Source organism: Psammomys obesus, unplaced genomic scaffold, assembly GCF_907164565.1.
Source record: "Psammomys obesus unplaced genomic scaffold, mPsaObe1.curated_primary_1811, whole genome shotgun sequence".
Taxonomy (NCBI): Eukaryota; Metazoa; Chordata; class Mammalia; order Rodentia; family Muridae; genus Psammomys; species Psammomys obesus.
In genome coordinates, this window is record NW_026592732.1 from 2017063 (window position 1) to 2031600 (window position 14538).

A 14538-nucleotide genomic window follows, 5' to 3' on the forward strand; every position below is an offset into this window, starting at 1 on the left:
CTTATCAGCTTTATTGCTCACTGTGCAGTCTGGAGGACTGAGACACAGAGGAAAGGGGATAGGGAAAAGGGACAGGAGAGGGCAAAGAAGAGATGTGTCTCGGACAGAGACGAAGTCCACAGCCCATGTGAGTTTTGAGGGGCTCCTTCCTGTGCGGAGGCTCAGATAAAAAGGAAGAATGGCAACAGAGCTGACAGGAGGGCAGAGTGTGGGGGCAGTGCTGGATCAGAAGCCCTTTTCCACAGGGTGAGCATAGAGCAGGTGGCAGGTGGCAGGGGCCGTGATGGACTCTGCTGTACTTTCCTGCAAAGGTTGCACCTCCTGGCAGGAGACCCTGGCCACCGGGGTGGCGGTGGTGGTGGTGGTGGTGCATTCTTAGGCACTGTGGGAGGAGGGGGAGCATAGAGCCTGGCTGGAGTCCTCTGGAGAAGCCAGAAGCCTGGTGGGAGACTCAGGGCTTCTGTTTTCAGTCTGAGGGGAGAGGACACAGACAGGGACAGGCATTCAGCAGCAGAAAGCTCCCAATGACATGAGATGGTATAAAGGAGAAAAGGTTCCATTATTCTCGATTCCAAGTTGATCACATTGACAACTAAATCCTGAGGACTGATGTCCGTAACCATGAGAGGGCGAGTCTTCAATTAAAAGACAAACTAGGGAGAGCCATTGAGATGACTCAATGGTACTGGCACTGGCAGCCGAGCCAAGAAACCAGCTCAGTCCCCAACACCTCCATACGTATGCTGTGCACACAGCCACCTGTACACAGATGCACACAAATGCACACACACTGAGACCCATTCCTACACACCCCCACACAAATACACAAAGTAAGAAAAAAAATCAAACTTGTATTGAACCTGTAATTAGCTTCACATATTAGAATTTGGTAAACACACTCCTGGGTGCCCAGGACCGTGGGGCATACATTCTAGCACTCATCCAAAGCTGTTCAAGCCTCTCTCAGGCATTGGACCTTCTAAAGATGTCAGGCTCCATTTGGTTCTCATAAATACCTGGACTAGTGGGCTGGAAAATAGACCAGCAAGGACATCTAGAAGGAGAAGTCAGAGAACTGGGACCAAAGAGAGAATGGAGAAAGAAAAACAAAGGAAGTGAAGACCGAGGGTCTCCAGAGCTAAGAGGAACAGGAGGCATCACCTCTGCTCAAGCACTCAAGTGGGAATCTGCGGACAGTATGGGGAGCCCTGCAGACACCCGAGGAGGGAGTGCCACACAGAGAAAGCAACAGGTCCAGGGCCACCAAGGGAGTGGATGGTGGTCATGTTGCGCCCCCTTTCTCCACTGTGTCCCCACGTTGTGGTTTGAGGATTTAGTGCAAGACATGCATTATGAAGACAAACTGCTGTAGACCAGAATCCCTCCCCTGACTCCACCCACAGAAAAGAGGACCTGTGCTGGGTAATTCAGCCAAGGACGTTGGTCTCAGCTCAGACTCTTGGGGCTGTCATCATGAACCTGGCCCTGAGTTTGAGAAGAGAGGAGGAAACCATGGGATCTTTAGTGGCCCTGGCTCCAGACCTCTGCCCAGACTAAGCTCGAAGGGAAGGACGACAGCAGAGCTGACCAGAACAGGGACTGGGGGTACTTCTGGAGCTGAAGGGAAGGAGAACAGAGCAGACAGCCACAGAGACACCCCTACATCTCTGAAAACTCCTGCTACAGGAGTTTTCATGCCGTTCCCTGTCTCTGTGTGGGAGGAGGTTAGCTCAGTGATGGCCTGGAGTCTTCCTAGGAGAATTAGGGCCTGAGAGGAGATGCAGGATTTCTTTCTGCTTCCTGAGAGAAGACACAGCAGAGACACAGAGACACAGACTCTCTCTCAGGAGAGAGAGCTAAGGGGGGCAGGAGGCATCACCTCTCTCTCAGGAGAGAGAAAGGCTTAGCAGGAGAAAGCTCTCAGTGAACAAGAAATGGTAAGGGGCAGGGGAGAGAAAAGTTGGATTGTTCATTAATTAAGTTAATCACCTTGGCAACTGTTCTGAAGACTAATGTTCCCAGCTATGACAAGATGACTCTTGAAAAAAAAAAAAAAACAACAAAATTATGAGGTGACTCTACAGATATGGGCACTTGCTGTCAATCCTGATGATCTGAGTTCAATCCTCATATCTCACATGGTGGAAGGAGAAAACTGATTAACATAAGCTGTTCTCCAACTTACTCATAGGTACCGTGGTATGCACCCACTCACACACCCACTGAAACATGCTTGAGTACATGTGCCCCACACAACAAAGAGTAAATAAAGGAAAAAAATTGGGGTATGAAAACTGTAATTAGCTTGGAACCTGAGAATTTGGAAAATTAACGGGTGAAAACACAGTGACCTGAAATGTGTCTCTATCCATTCATCCACTGAGCCCTTTCTAGGCATTGGGGCTTCTAAGAATATCAGACTGGTCCCTGGCCACAAAGCCCTAGAAGTAGATAGAAAGACACATAAGCAAGGGCAATGAGATGCACCACAAAGGAACAGTGAAAAATAAGTCAGTGTGGAGACTCGGGGTCTGCTGAGGAAGAGGCCAGGGTAGTCATCCTCGTCCATGTGCTCTGGGTGTGAGCAACGCCCTGAGGGCATTGAGGGATGAATCATGCAGACAGAATCATGAGCAGCGAGTTCCAAACAGAGGAAATGACAAGTTCAAGGCCCCTGAGGGCCTGGAGATCATGTTGTTGACCCCACCAAGCAGGATAGGCACACCCTAACCCATGCACCAAGGCTGAGTGATGGACACACCAGCTCATGACTCAGAGACCCTTCCTCCCACAAAATACAAAAGACTCATTATTGAGGGTTTCTTTCTATTTCCTTCTAGGCTCACTGTTAGGCTACACGAAGCATCTTACCTCTTCACAACTCACAAATGAGCTGGTGCCACTCATGGTTGATGAAGGGGACAAAGTTCTCCTACTGGTTCACGATCTGCCAGAGAAGCTTCAAGGCTTGGCCTGGCACAAAGGGGTACTTCCATTTGGCCATTTAAAGATAGCAAACCATGCTGTCTTTGCAGTCTTCACTAAGTCAAGCATCCTGGAGCATGCATATTATGGCAGAGCAACAATACGCACTGACGGTAGCCTGCTGTTCTGGAATGTCACCCGGAAAGACACAGGACTCACACCCTATGAACCATATCTGCAGACATCTGCAGACTTGAAATCAGAATGGGTCATTATGCACTTCCAAGTGAACAGGAAGTGATTCTTTGTGACTCTGGATGATGGTGGGGTTTATTCTACTCTATGTACACAGGACGGAGAAGCCAGGACTGTGCCTACCTCCTCTCTGCACTGTGTCCTCTCTCTTGAATTTGGGCATTTGGTGCAGGACACACATGGGGTAGAAAAGCAGGATCAGAAGCCCTGGCCTGACTCTAACCTGCATGGAGGATGGTAACTCAGTTGAAGGATGCCATCCTCAGCTCAGACTCTCTGGGCTCTCACCATGAACATGGCTCTGAGAAAGCTTTGTGACATTGCTTGAATCTGACTGTCTGCCAGCGCTGACTAGAAGCAACGCTTTATCCTGCACCCAAGTCTTATAGCATGTGGAAACAACCAGTAGCTGTCATGACAACCATGGTTAGGCTAGGCCACCCGGGCATCTCCTCCTGACTCAGCATGGACAGCAGAGCTGGGCACGTGTGTGCACAGGGCACCAGACAACTGTGGTTGTCTTCATTTGCTTATGAGACTTCACAGGAAGGTCAGGCTCCCCAACTGGAGGGAGAGAGTGTAGGCATAATGTTATCGTACACTGTGTAAAGACTCAAATGCTGACTTCTGTGCCACCCATTTCTGGTTGTAAGCCTTTTTCTGAGACTCTCTTGTCTAAATTTTACTCCCCAATTGTTCCCTGATATGTCAACAAAGAGGTTTGACAACTGATGACTGAGCAGAGGAGAGAATAACGCTGGACTTCCTGCCAGTCCGATATACAGATAAACATTTTTTTCTTTTTTAATTAAATATTTATTTTTTTATATTAATTAGAGTTTATTCACTTTGTATCCCAGCTGTAGCCCCCTCCTTTATTCCCCATCAATCCCACCCTCCCTCTCTTATCTCCTCCCATGCCCCTCTCCAAGTCCACCAATAGGGGAGGTTCTCCTCCCCTTCCATCTGACGCTAATCTATCCAGTCTGATCAGGACTGAGAACACAGGACTTTAAATAATTAAAAGAGGATAATGGAAGAGGAAGGTTTAAATTGTGGTGGGAAATGGGAAGACCATCAAGGGGAAGTAATATGGAGAGGGATGACTAACAATAAAGATATTTAAATGACTATATGAGCCAGTCCTGATGATAGGCTTGGGGAGGAGCCCAAGGGAGGGGAGGAGGACTACCCCTATCAGTGGACTAGGGGAGGGGCATGTGGGGAGAAGAGGGAGGAAGGGTGGGACTGAGAGGAGATGAGGGACATGGGTACAGCTGGGATACAAAGTGAATAAATTGTAATAAATAATATCTAAATATTAAAAAACAAAACAAACAAAAATAAAAACTACTACACTAGAACATTTGTCATCAATCACCATTTATCACCAAAGTCCTCCTAGGCGTCTGGTGGGGTTTCTAATGAGGTACCGTCACATTGCAGATCTTCCGTCTCAGTGTTATCTTGGACCCTTTCAAGTGCAGACATCATCTCCCCAGGCCAGAGGCTCTTGGAAATCCTGGTTGATGCATTAAGTACTCTGTGGACTTGGTTTAGTTTACGAGATCAAAGGCCGAGTCTTCCATGAGTGAGGATTACTTCACCTGACAGAACTTGGGAATCAGTCGAAATCTCTTTGATGTTTTCTTAAATATCTAAATAGTGCAATACCGTTTGGTCTGAAGCCTGAAGACTTCAGTTAGGTTTTTTTGTTTTTTGGGGTTTTTTTGGCTTACATGGTGGAATGTGTTAACTGCTTTCTTCAAGATGTACTCAGATCTACACGTGGCCTGTGTGTCTGTGTATACACACATACACCCAATAAAGCAGTAATGATTTGAAAAATATGAGGTGGGGAGAGAGTCTTAACATCTTTTTAGTTGAAGACAGTGATAAGAGCTAATGATGGTAAAATTAGGTCATAGGGCAAAATCATCAGAGAATATAAGCTTAGTCATGAATGCTGGGCTTCTAGAATCTCCTGGTAATAATTTGGGAACTAATCTCAAGATAGGTTTGTTATTCCTGGATATGTCTAACTACAGTAGCAATTCCAAAGCAGGATGTGATGTCCACAGCATGTCTTGGAGGGGTTGGCTTGGTTTTGAGAGCTCTTCCATCACAGATCATGAAAGGATGCACAACAGAAGACAATGGGAGACACAGAAAGACAGAGAACCTCAGAAATCTGCAGTATACTTTCAGTAATATTTTATTATTAAATTTTCATTTAATTATTTAGTGTGTTTATTCACATGTGTATATAAACCATTGTTATTGAAATTTTGGCTTGTTTCTTCATAGTCGCCAGATTGTGACATGGAAATTAGGGGTTCCTTCTTGGAGCTCTTAGTTTAATAAAAGGATTTGAAGGAATTGAAGATAACAGGGCTAACTCCATTTTGTTTCTCAGACTCTTTCTGACGTTGACTGTCCTTAGAGTGCCTTTGCCCCCACCTCCAGGTTCTGAGAAAGAGCACCTGGTCTTCCATCCCACAGAATGTGTTAATAGTTAACTGCAATCAGGCCTCCATCCCGCAGGTTGTAAATAACACAGAATGAGTTAATAGATAACTGCAATCAGGACCAGAGGTTTCTACAGATATCTGGCAGTTTGGCCAGGTGGCCTGGCCCAATCAGCTTAAAGGTCACCTTGCTTGCTGAGCTCTTACCCAATTTTACCTAATCCTGTTGGAATTCCCTGCTTGTGCTTTTTCCCTTTAAAAACTCTGCCCTCACATCATGAAACTGAAAAGCTTCTATAAAGCAAAGGGCTTTAGAATAAAACGTTTCAGAATAAAACGACAGCCTACAGCTTGGGAAAGGATCTTCACTAACCCTACATCTGACAGAGGGCTAATATCTAGAATATGTAACGAACTCTAAGAAGTTAAACATCAACAAATCGAGTAATCTGATAAAAAAAATGGGGAACAGAGCTAACCAGAATTCTCAATAGAGGAATATCTAATGGCAGAGAAACATTTTAAGAAATGCTCAACCTCATTAGCCATCAGGGAAATGCAAATCAAAACGACCGTGAGATTTCACCTTACACCCATCAGAATGGCTAGTATCAAAAATTCAAGTGGCAGCACATGCTGGAGAGGTTGTGGAGAAAAGGGAATCCTCCTCCATTGCTGGTGGGAGTGCAGACTTGTATAACCACTTTGGAAATCAATCTGGTGCTTTCTCAGACAATTAGGAATAGCGCTACCTCGAGATCCAGCTATACCACTCCTAGGCATATATCCAAAATATGTTCAAGCATACAACAAGAACATTTGCTCAACCATGTTTGTAGCAGCTTTATTCATAATAGCCAGAAGCTGGAAACAAACCATATGTCCCTCAATGGAAGAATGGATACAGAAATTGTGGTACATTTACACAATGGAATACTACTCAGCAATTAAAACAAGGAAATCATGAAATTTGCAGGCAAATGGTGGACTCTAAAAAAGATCATCCTGAGTGAGGTTTCCCAGAAGCAGAAAGACACACATGGTATATACTTACTTATAAGTGGATATTAGACATAAAATGTAGGATAATCATACTAAATCTGTACACCTAAAGAAACTAAAAGAAGGAGGACCCTGGTAAGACGCTCAATCCTCATTCAGAAAGGCAAAAGGGTCAGACATCAGAAGAGGATGAAAACAAGGAACAAGACAGGAGCCCACCACAGAAAGCCTCTGAAAGACTCTGCCCAGCAGGGTATCAAAGCAGATGCTGAGACTCATAGCCAAACTTTGGGCAGAGAGTAGGGAATCTTATGAAAGAAGGGGAAGATAGAAAGACCTGGAGGGGAATGGAGCCTCACAAAGAGAGCAACAGAACCAAAATATCTGGGCACAGGAGTCTTTTCTGAGACTGATACTCCAAACAAGGATCATGCATGGAGATAACCTAGAACCCCTGCCCAGATGTAGCCCATAGCAGCTCAGTGTCCAAGAGAGTCCCCAGTAATAGCAACAGGGATTGTCTCTGACATGAACTCAAGGGCTGGCTCTTTATTCACATCCCCCCTGGGGGTGGGGGGGAGCAGCCTTATGAGGCCACAGAGGAAGACAATGAAGCCAGTCCTGGTGAGACCTGATAGGCTAGGGTTAGATGGAAGGGGAGGAGGACATCCCTGATCAGTGGACTGGGAAAGGGGCATAGGAGAAGAGGAAGGGATGGTAGGGTTGGGAGGGGATGGGGGAAGGGGCTACAGCTGGGATACAAAGTGAATAAGCTGTAATTAATTAAAAAAAAAAAACAGAGTTAGAAATTGATTGGATACAGCTGTAAGCCAAGGACCCACCAGAAGAAGCAAAGGATCCATTCCTTTTAGAGGGGCTAAAAAACCCAAACCCCAAAACAAAAAAAACTAAACAAAACCAACCAACCAACCAACCAACCAACCAACCAACCAACCAACAAACAAACAAAAAACTGCCTTCCTGAGGCTCAGGCTGCTCTTTCTAAATTGCTGTGTCAGGGATGATTGAAGGCCCAAGCCCGAGCTTGAATAAAGTGTTTGCATTGGACTGGTGTTCCTGGTGGTCTCTTCTGGACCTCTCAAATTTGGGCATTACATTTAGGGGCTCATCTGGGATCCCCCAGGTCCCCAGGACCTCAACCTGGAGGATCTTGTGCCGGCTGGTGAGTGTCTCTGTGTAATGTGTATGTTTTGTGCTTACTCTCAGTTCTGAAAAGCCTCCAGGTGTTGGCCTCACTGGAGAGTCACAGCTGTGGGGTCAGGGAGACATCTCTGGCCCTGGTGTGGTTCAGGTAGAACCTACCTGTCAGTTGGAGAGATTTTCGGTGGACGTGGAATCCCATCCTCTACCCTCCTCTCTCTGCCGCTTTCGGTTTCCATGGCAGGAAAACCATGGTGGGAGCCTGTGAGTCTGAGCTTTTGGATCCACTCCTGTTTCCAGTTGTGAACGACTACTTTGTTCACATTTGTCTTTCTATTTCGTTCCTTGAGTTTGCATGTCTTTGTTTGTATTGGACTGTGATGGACATTATGGGACATACTTTCTCTAACCCCTGACTATTCCTCTTGACCCCTCCACCTGTGCATCCTTCACCCTTCCGAGTCCCACCCTGCTGCCCCTTCCCCTCCAGGGATGGACAGGTGGTCTGGCAGCAGGCAAGGGCTGGGTGGGGATGAAAGGGCGGTTCCCGGGACACCCGAGCACAGGCATATTAAAAATGAAAAATATTTCAGATTACTCCCCCTCTATGCTATTGGCATGCTTATGTTGTTATAAGATTTCAGAAGTTCAGAGTTACAACATTGATCAATAGAATTCTGCTAAGCGGATGGAGCACTGACTGCTTATTATCCATTACAAGCTCAAGATTTTAATTTCCCTTTGGTTGTCTTCTGGAAATAGACTTAAAGGTGCTTTTCATCATGCTAAAAATATCTGTCTAATGTGTTTATCTCTGACTCAAAAGCCATAGCTTTTACTAGTTCTTAATGGCATGAGTCTACTCCTGCTGTCTTGTAGACAACTGTTCACTGCTTTTTTTAAAGTATAGATCTTAATACAATAGTGATACTAATATACTTCCTTTTGTAAACTAAAATTCATATGAGTTTCAGGAAATCAAAAAGTCATGAGACCTGGATCTGGCATAGCTAAAATGGACCCCAGATGGAGTTTTTTCCTTGGTCTTGGGATTTCTCACTTTCCCCATTTACTAGATTGTTGTATTAGGCCATAAATATTTACTATTGCTATATCTTTTAGTAAAGCTGTGGTTAATCCTAAACAGATGTATACCCAAATCACCACACTGAGACTGGGATTTATTTAATTAACCTAGAACACAATGCTGGGCAATAGTTACTCCATTCTAAACTCTTAGCCCACATACCATTCAGATTCACCCATTATACTTGCTTTTAGTGATATCTTAGCTCTGGTTTATTTTTCCTCATTGTTCCAAGACCTCTCTTCTAGCTTCTGCTCTCTCTGCTTCTCCCTCTCGCTTCTCCTCCTCCTCTGCCTCCCATTCCTTCCTGTTCTCCTCTTCCTTCCTCCCCTCCCACTCTGAACCAGGATGTCCCACCCTATCCTCTCCATTGCTCAACATTGTGGCTGGTTGATTTAATTGACATTTTAGAGACCAAATGGTGGCATGTTTACGCAAACTTGAGACAGGTAATGCTTAGCATAAGTATCACAATGCAATGTCCGGCTTAAAACCAGATAGTTGGGGAGAGAAATCAGCATTTGAGTGAACAAGGGTAAGGTGTATACATTTCAAAAGAACATCTTACCAATACTAGATAAATTTTAACTTCTGCCTCTAGTCTGAATTTGTTTTAGCAGATTTTTCACCTGGCTGACAGACTGCATTCAGGGATCAGCTATGCACTGCAAGCTGAAATCTGGACTTGCTGAAAGCTGAAAGTAATCCAGTCCAGTGGATGTGATGGCTCCTTGTCTCTTCAACAGGATTGCTAATTAGATGGTTGCCCAGTTGCCTACCTTTTGACTGGCCTTTCATCCTTCCTGAGTCCTCAATATCTCTGCCCTAATGTCAGCCTGAAGAAGTTACAGAAGAGAGATTCATTGGCTTTTATCCTACCTAGCAGGCTGAAAGTCTAAGTCAAAAGGGACTCCCTGACATTAGCTATTATTCTGGGGACCTGCTTAGCTGGAGCAGGAACTGGTATTGCAACACTGGCTTTGCAAAGCTGGAATTATAACAGATTAAAGGCAGATATTGATAAAAATATTCACTGCCTTGAGAACTTAATACTCAGCTATCAGATTTCTAAGGAGCCTAAGATTGGCCTCCATAGTCACTAGAAAAGGGGGGGAAATAAAGGGACTGAAGATAACAGGGCTGACTCCATTCTGTTTCTCTGACTCTATCTTAAGTTGACTGTCCTTAGACTGACTTGGCCCCCACCTTCCGGTTCCAAGAAAAACCACCTGGCCCTCCACCCCGAAGGTTGTCATGGATACCGCAGAATGTGTTAATAGATAACTGCAATCAGGCCTCCACCCCACAGGCTGTCCATTGTCTTAAGTACTGCAGAATGTGTTGATAACTGCAATCAGGACCAGCGGTTTCTACAGATATCCTACAGTTTGGCCAGGTGGCCCAGACCAATCAGCTTAAAGGTTACCTTGGTTGCTGAGCCCTTACCCAATTTTACCTAATCCTGTTGGAATTCCCCATTTGCAGTTTTTCCCTTTAAAAACTCTGCCCTCCCTTGGCTCCAGGATGCCCTTTCTGAACTGCTGTAGCAGGGATGGTTGACAGCCCAAGCCTGAGCTTGAATAAAGACCCTTGTGTGTTTGCATCGGACTTGTGTTCCTGGTGGTCTCTTCGGGGGTCTTGTGATCTGGGCATTACAGATTTAAGAATGCATCAAATGGAAGCTAAAGGATGATTTTCTTGTAGTTTAAGAGAGAAATACCCCAGACAAGCAAACTGCAAATCTGAGCAGCTTCTCAAAAGAGGAGAATATGTAAGCCCTGAGAAAGAGCCCTGGCCTTGAGTTAAGCTGACACAGAATTTGGCCACTCAGTGGCAGACAGCCCCATGGTGGAGAGTGGGGCTTGAAGGAAGACTAAAGAATGCTAAGCATGTTTAGAGCAGAGATGGAAATGAAAGTAATGTGGAGCAGCAGGACTATGCTCTGCAAATCCTATGCTGGAGGAAGGAATCTGTAAACATAGTTTTTTCATCAAATTGATAGCTTTTCTGGACCGCTTTTTAGCATGGTTTAAGTTTAACCTGCATTTCTAGGAGTGGCCCTTCCTTTTTGAGGCACAGCCCACATAAAGTTGAGCTTCTTATCAGGCCAGAGATTCTACTTCCTTGGATAGAAGAAAATTTCTTTTAATGAACTTGAATGTCCCTCAAAATCTAACCAACTGAAGAGGCAGTCCTAAAGCCATTCAGAAACCACACCAGGGTGAGAGAGGACAATCACTTCTGGTATCTCCACCCTCTGGAATCATCTGCAGAGAGGCCAAAGAACATTTCCGGCTTTCAGCCAATCAGTGAAATGCTTACTTTTCTTTGGTGACTTTGTAACCTAAAGTACATAGCCAATACATGTTACTTCTTTTCATCTGTGTCCACTCTGAAGAGGTAACCTTAATTTCAATATGTTATTGGGGAGATGGCTTGCCTAGCTTCTTGTAACTTACCTGGCTTCTTAGGTTTGACATTGGGTGTGACAGTAGAGGAACTCTTCCAGGTAGGCATGCCTGATAAACCTATGTAGACCAGGCAGGATCCTATCTCAAGTAGATCTGCCTCCCTCTGCCTCCTGAGTGTTGGGGTGCAGTGGTTCTCAATCAGATCAATATAGTTATGAAGTAAAAATGAAATGAATTTTTGTTTGGGGGTCACAACTACATGAGAGTTGCAGTTTTAGGAAGGGTTTGGAGCCACCACATCCACGGCTTCAGTGGTTGGTTTAAATACAATGCCATTCTTTGCCAACACAGTAAATAGCTAATAAAACCCAATGTTTATTTAAGCTGAAATGTTCAGATATACAGCGTGGTCTTCACGTGGGTCCCCTGACAACTGGAGCAGGGGCTGTCTCTGACTGCTGCTTGCCTTTGGATCCTTCCCCCCTATCTGGGCTGCCTGGTTTAGCCACAATAGGAGAAGATGCACCTAGTCTTACTGCAACTTAATATGCCAAGGCTAGTTGATAGCCATGGGAGGGCTCCCCTTCTCTGAGGAGAAAGGGAGAAAGGGGAGGAGGCTAGAGGGAGAGGTTGGGAGGAAACCTAACGAACTGCTAATAAACGGCTCATAAAGGGTTTGGTACAATTAGCCATGGGGAAAAATACAAACGAAAACTATTAGAGGATTCATTTTACTCCAGTCAGAATGGCTGTCGGCAGATCTCAAAGGATGATGGGTCCGGGCAAGGCTGTGGGAAATAGCAATGTTTAATCACGGGTGGTGGGGTAAACGGTGGTACAAACAGCATGAAAATCATGGCAGAGATTTCCCCCAAAAGCTCAAAATAGAATTACCACATGAATGCGCTATATTATTTCTTCACAGGTACCCAACAGACTCTACAACCTACTGCAGAGACACTTCCTGATCCTTCTCTATTCACGATAACCAGAAAATGAAATCAGCCCAGATGTCCATGAACTGACGAATGGATAATAAAAATGTGAACCATATATACAGTGCAGCACGCTCACTCACAAGTGCACCAGCTTTGAATCTTTTCCGTGCTTCATAAGGAGCACTTGCGGAAGGCAGGAAGGTAAAAGAAAGCTATTGGGAAAGGCTTGCTTTATGACGGAGGAGAGTGACATATGGGTAACCGGAAAGTAGAAACGGGAATAGTGGGTGGAAAACATTAAAAACGGAGGGATAGTAGAGGAGGAGAGGTAACCAAAGTGAATGTACTGAGGTAAAGATATGGAGGCCTAGGAAATCTGCTGCATACTATTATTCTCAGCACTCGAGTGGCAGAAGCCAGTGGATCTCTGCGAGTTCGAGGACAGCCAGGGCTATATAGTAAAGCCAACCAATCAATGGGAAAACAAAAGAACAGAGAAGCTCTATGGAAACAAAATTATATAACCAAACTCGAATTAGACTATCGGAAGAAAGCGTTGGAAGGGAGAGACTCCACAGAGCTGGGAACAGCTGCTCTTAGAGTTAGAGTTTATTAAACCAAAACTCCACGGGCAGGGCTGAGGTATCTCCTACTAAGCTGTTCTCACGGAAGCCTTAGAGGTCCCCCAAATGATACAGGCTCTTTCAGTTCATCTTGTTTGCCCGCCAGAGAGAGGATAAGAACCTATTGAGGAACCACACAGTGAAGGTGCGTGGTTCGGAGAAACCAAGCTGCATGTAAGCCAGAAAACTCCTGTCAACTAGCTTTCCTAGTCCTGGAAGGTGCTGTGCATGTGCAGTCGCGGAGCTGTAAGACCTGGCAACTGTAAGGCCAACTTCCAAGCAAAGTGTGCACACTTGAGCAGTTGTGGCCCCTGTCTCATGCAAATAAACACCTACTTTCTTTTCGGATTTGAGATCTATGGCACAGAATGGGATTCATTTTTGGTACCATAAACCTTATCAAAAACACATGCCAAATAACAGCTTAGACCTTACGGGGAAACTAAATACTGTTGCTTGGCTAAATTAACACAGTGTCAAAGTGCTGTCTAAATATTTATCTTTACTCCCTTAGACCAACCTCACCATCTACTCAAAGGCTCAGCAAGGATTTTGGAAGAGAAGTTAGAAACAATGTATGTAAGAGTAACCAGGTAAGGGGCAGGGCTAAAAAAAAAAAAAAAATCCCATCTCCTGAGCAGGATATAACCGTGCAACCGGAAGCTCGCAGCATTTGTGAAAGGTTGGAACTGCACAAGAATCTATCAGCAGGAGGCATGGATGGAGGGAGGGAGAGCTGGGGGGGGGGGACTACCCCTCACTTAGGCATGGATGGAGGGAGAGCTCAGGGGGCCCCACCCCTCACTGCTCAGCTATCAGTGAGTGACAGAATCAGGGAGAGGATGAGTTACCGCCTTCAGTGGTGTACCCACAGATGACTCCCCTTCAGCAGAGTTCCAACCCAATGATCACACAGGTGGCTCTTGGGGAAGAAATGGATCACAAAACATCATCAAATCATGATTCTGAAAAAAGGACTGGAAGAATGAAGCTGTGTTGGAGGAGGCTGTTAATAGAAATGGGAGGGACATAAAGGACAATGAGGGGAGGGAGTAATAAGAGTATATTTTATACATGTCTGAAGCTGCCAAAGAACTAAATTAATACATTTAATTAAAATAAAATTAACAAACAGCAAACAATAATGCTTTTAGATCATAAATATTCTAGAGTAATTATCCTTCATAATTGGGTTTGCTTATAAGAATACTACTGTCGGGCTGGAGAGATGGCTCAGAGGTTACTCTGACTGTTCTTTCAAAGGTCCTGAGTTCAATTCCCAGCAACCACATGGTGGCTCACAACCGTCTGTAATAAGATCTGGATTGCCCTCTTCTGGATTGCAAGTGTACATGAAGGCAGAATACCGTATACATAATAAATAAATCTTAAAAAAAATGCTATTGTTTTTATGATGTATTATCCTCAGATTTAGATCCAAAAGTATTGAAAAAGGAATATGGATAATTTTATCAACAAGAATCAGACAGACATGCATACATGTTCCCATCTTTAGACTTCCGTATCACTCCTCACGTTACAATAATACAAAATAACAGGCAATTTCATATGTTGGTTATAAAATAATGTAACCGAATTAAGTAACATGAAAGTAAACTCAGATTTTGAGAAATATTTTTTCTATTACTGTGACATAAGGCAAAATAT

At 44.6% G+C, this 14538-nt stretch overlaps 1 protein-coding gene and 1 long non-coding RNA gene across 3 annotated transcripts; both read left to right on the top strand.

Annotated features, from left to right (window-relative positions):
• The first annotated feature begins 283 nt into the window (after window positions 1-283).
• LOC129682885 (carcinoembryonic antigen-related cell adhesion molecule 3-like) lies at window positions 284-3226 on the top strand. Its single transcript, XM_055615453.1, has 3 exons — window positions 284-367; window positions 699-738; window positions 2841-3226. Exons 1-3 carry the CDS (start codon window positions 284-286, stop codon window positions 3224-3226), a joined length of 510 nt encoding a protein of 169 aa, XP_055471428.1.
• An 8018-nt stretch (window positions 3227-11244) lies between these two features.
• On the top strand, window positions 11245-14267 carry LOC129683012 (uncharacterized). 2 transcript variants are annotated; one of them, XR_008721076.1, is made up of 4 exons: window positions 11245-11298; window positions 12235-12448; window positions 13385-13463; window positions 14134-14267. It is a non-coding gene; the product is annotated as an uncharacterized LOC129683012 (long non-coding RNA). The 2 variants fall into 2 exon arrangements; XR_008721077.1 differs by lacking the exon at window positions 11245-11298 and adding an exon at window positions 11332-11407 and having other exon boundaries at window positions 14134-14261.
• Window positions 14268-14538: the final 271 nt, after the last annotated feature.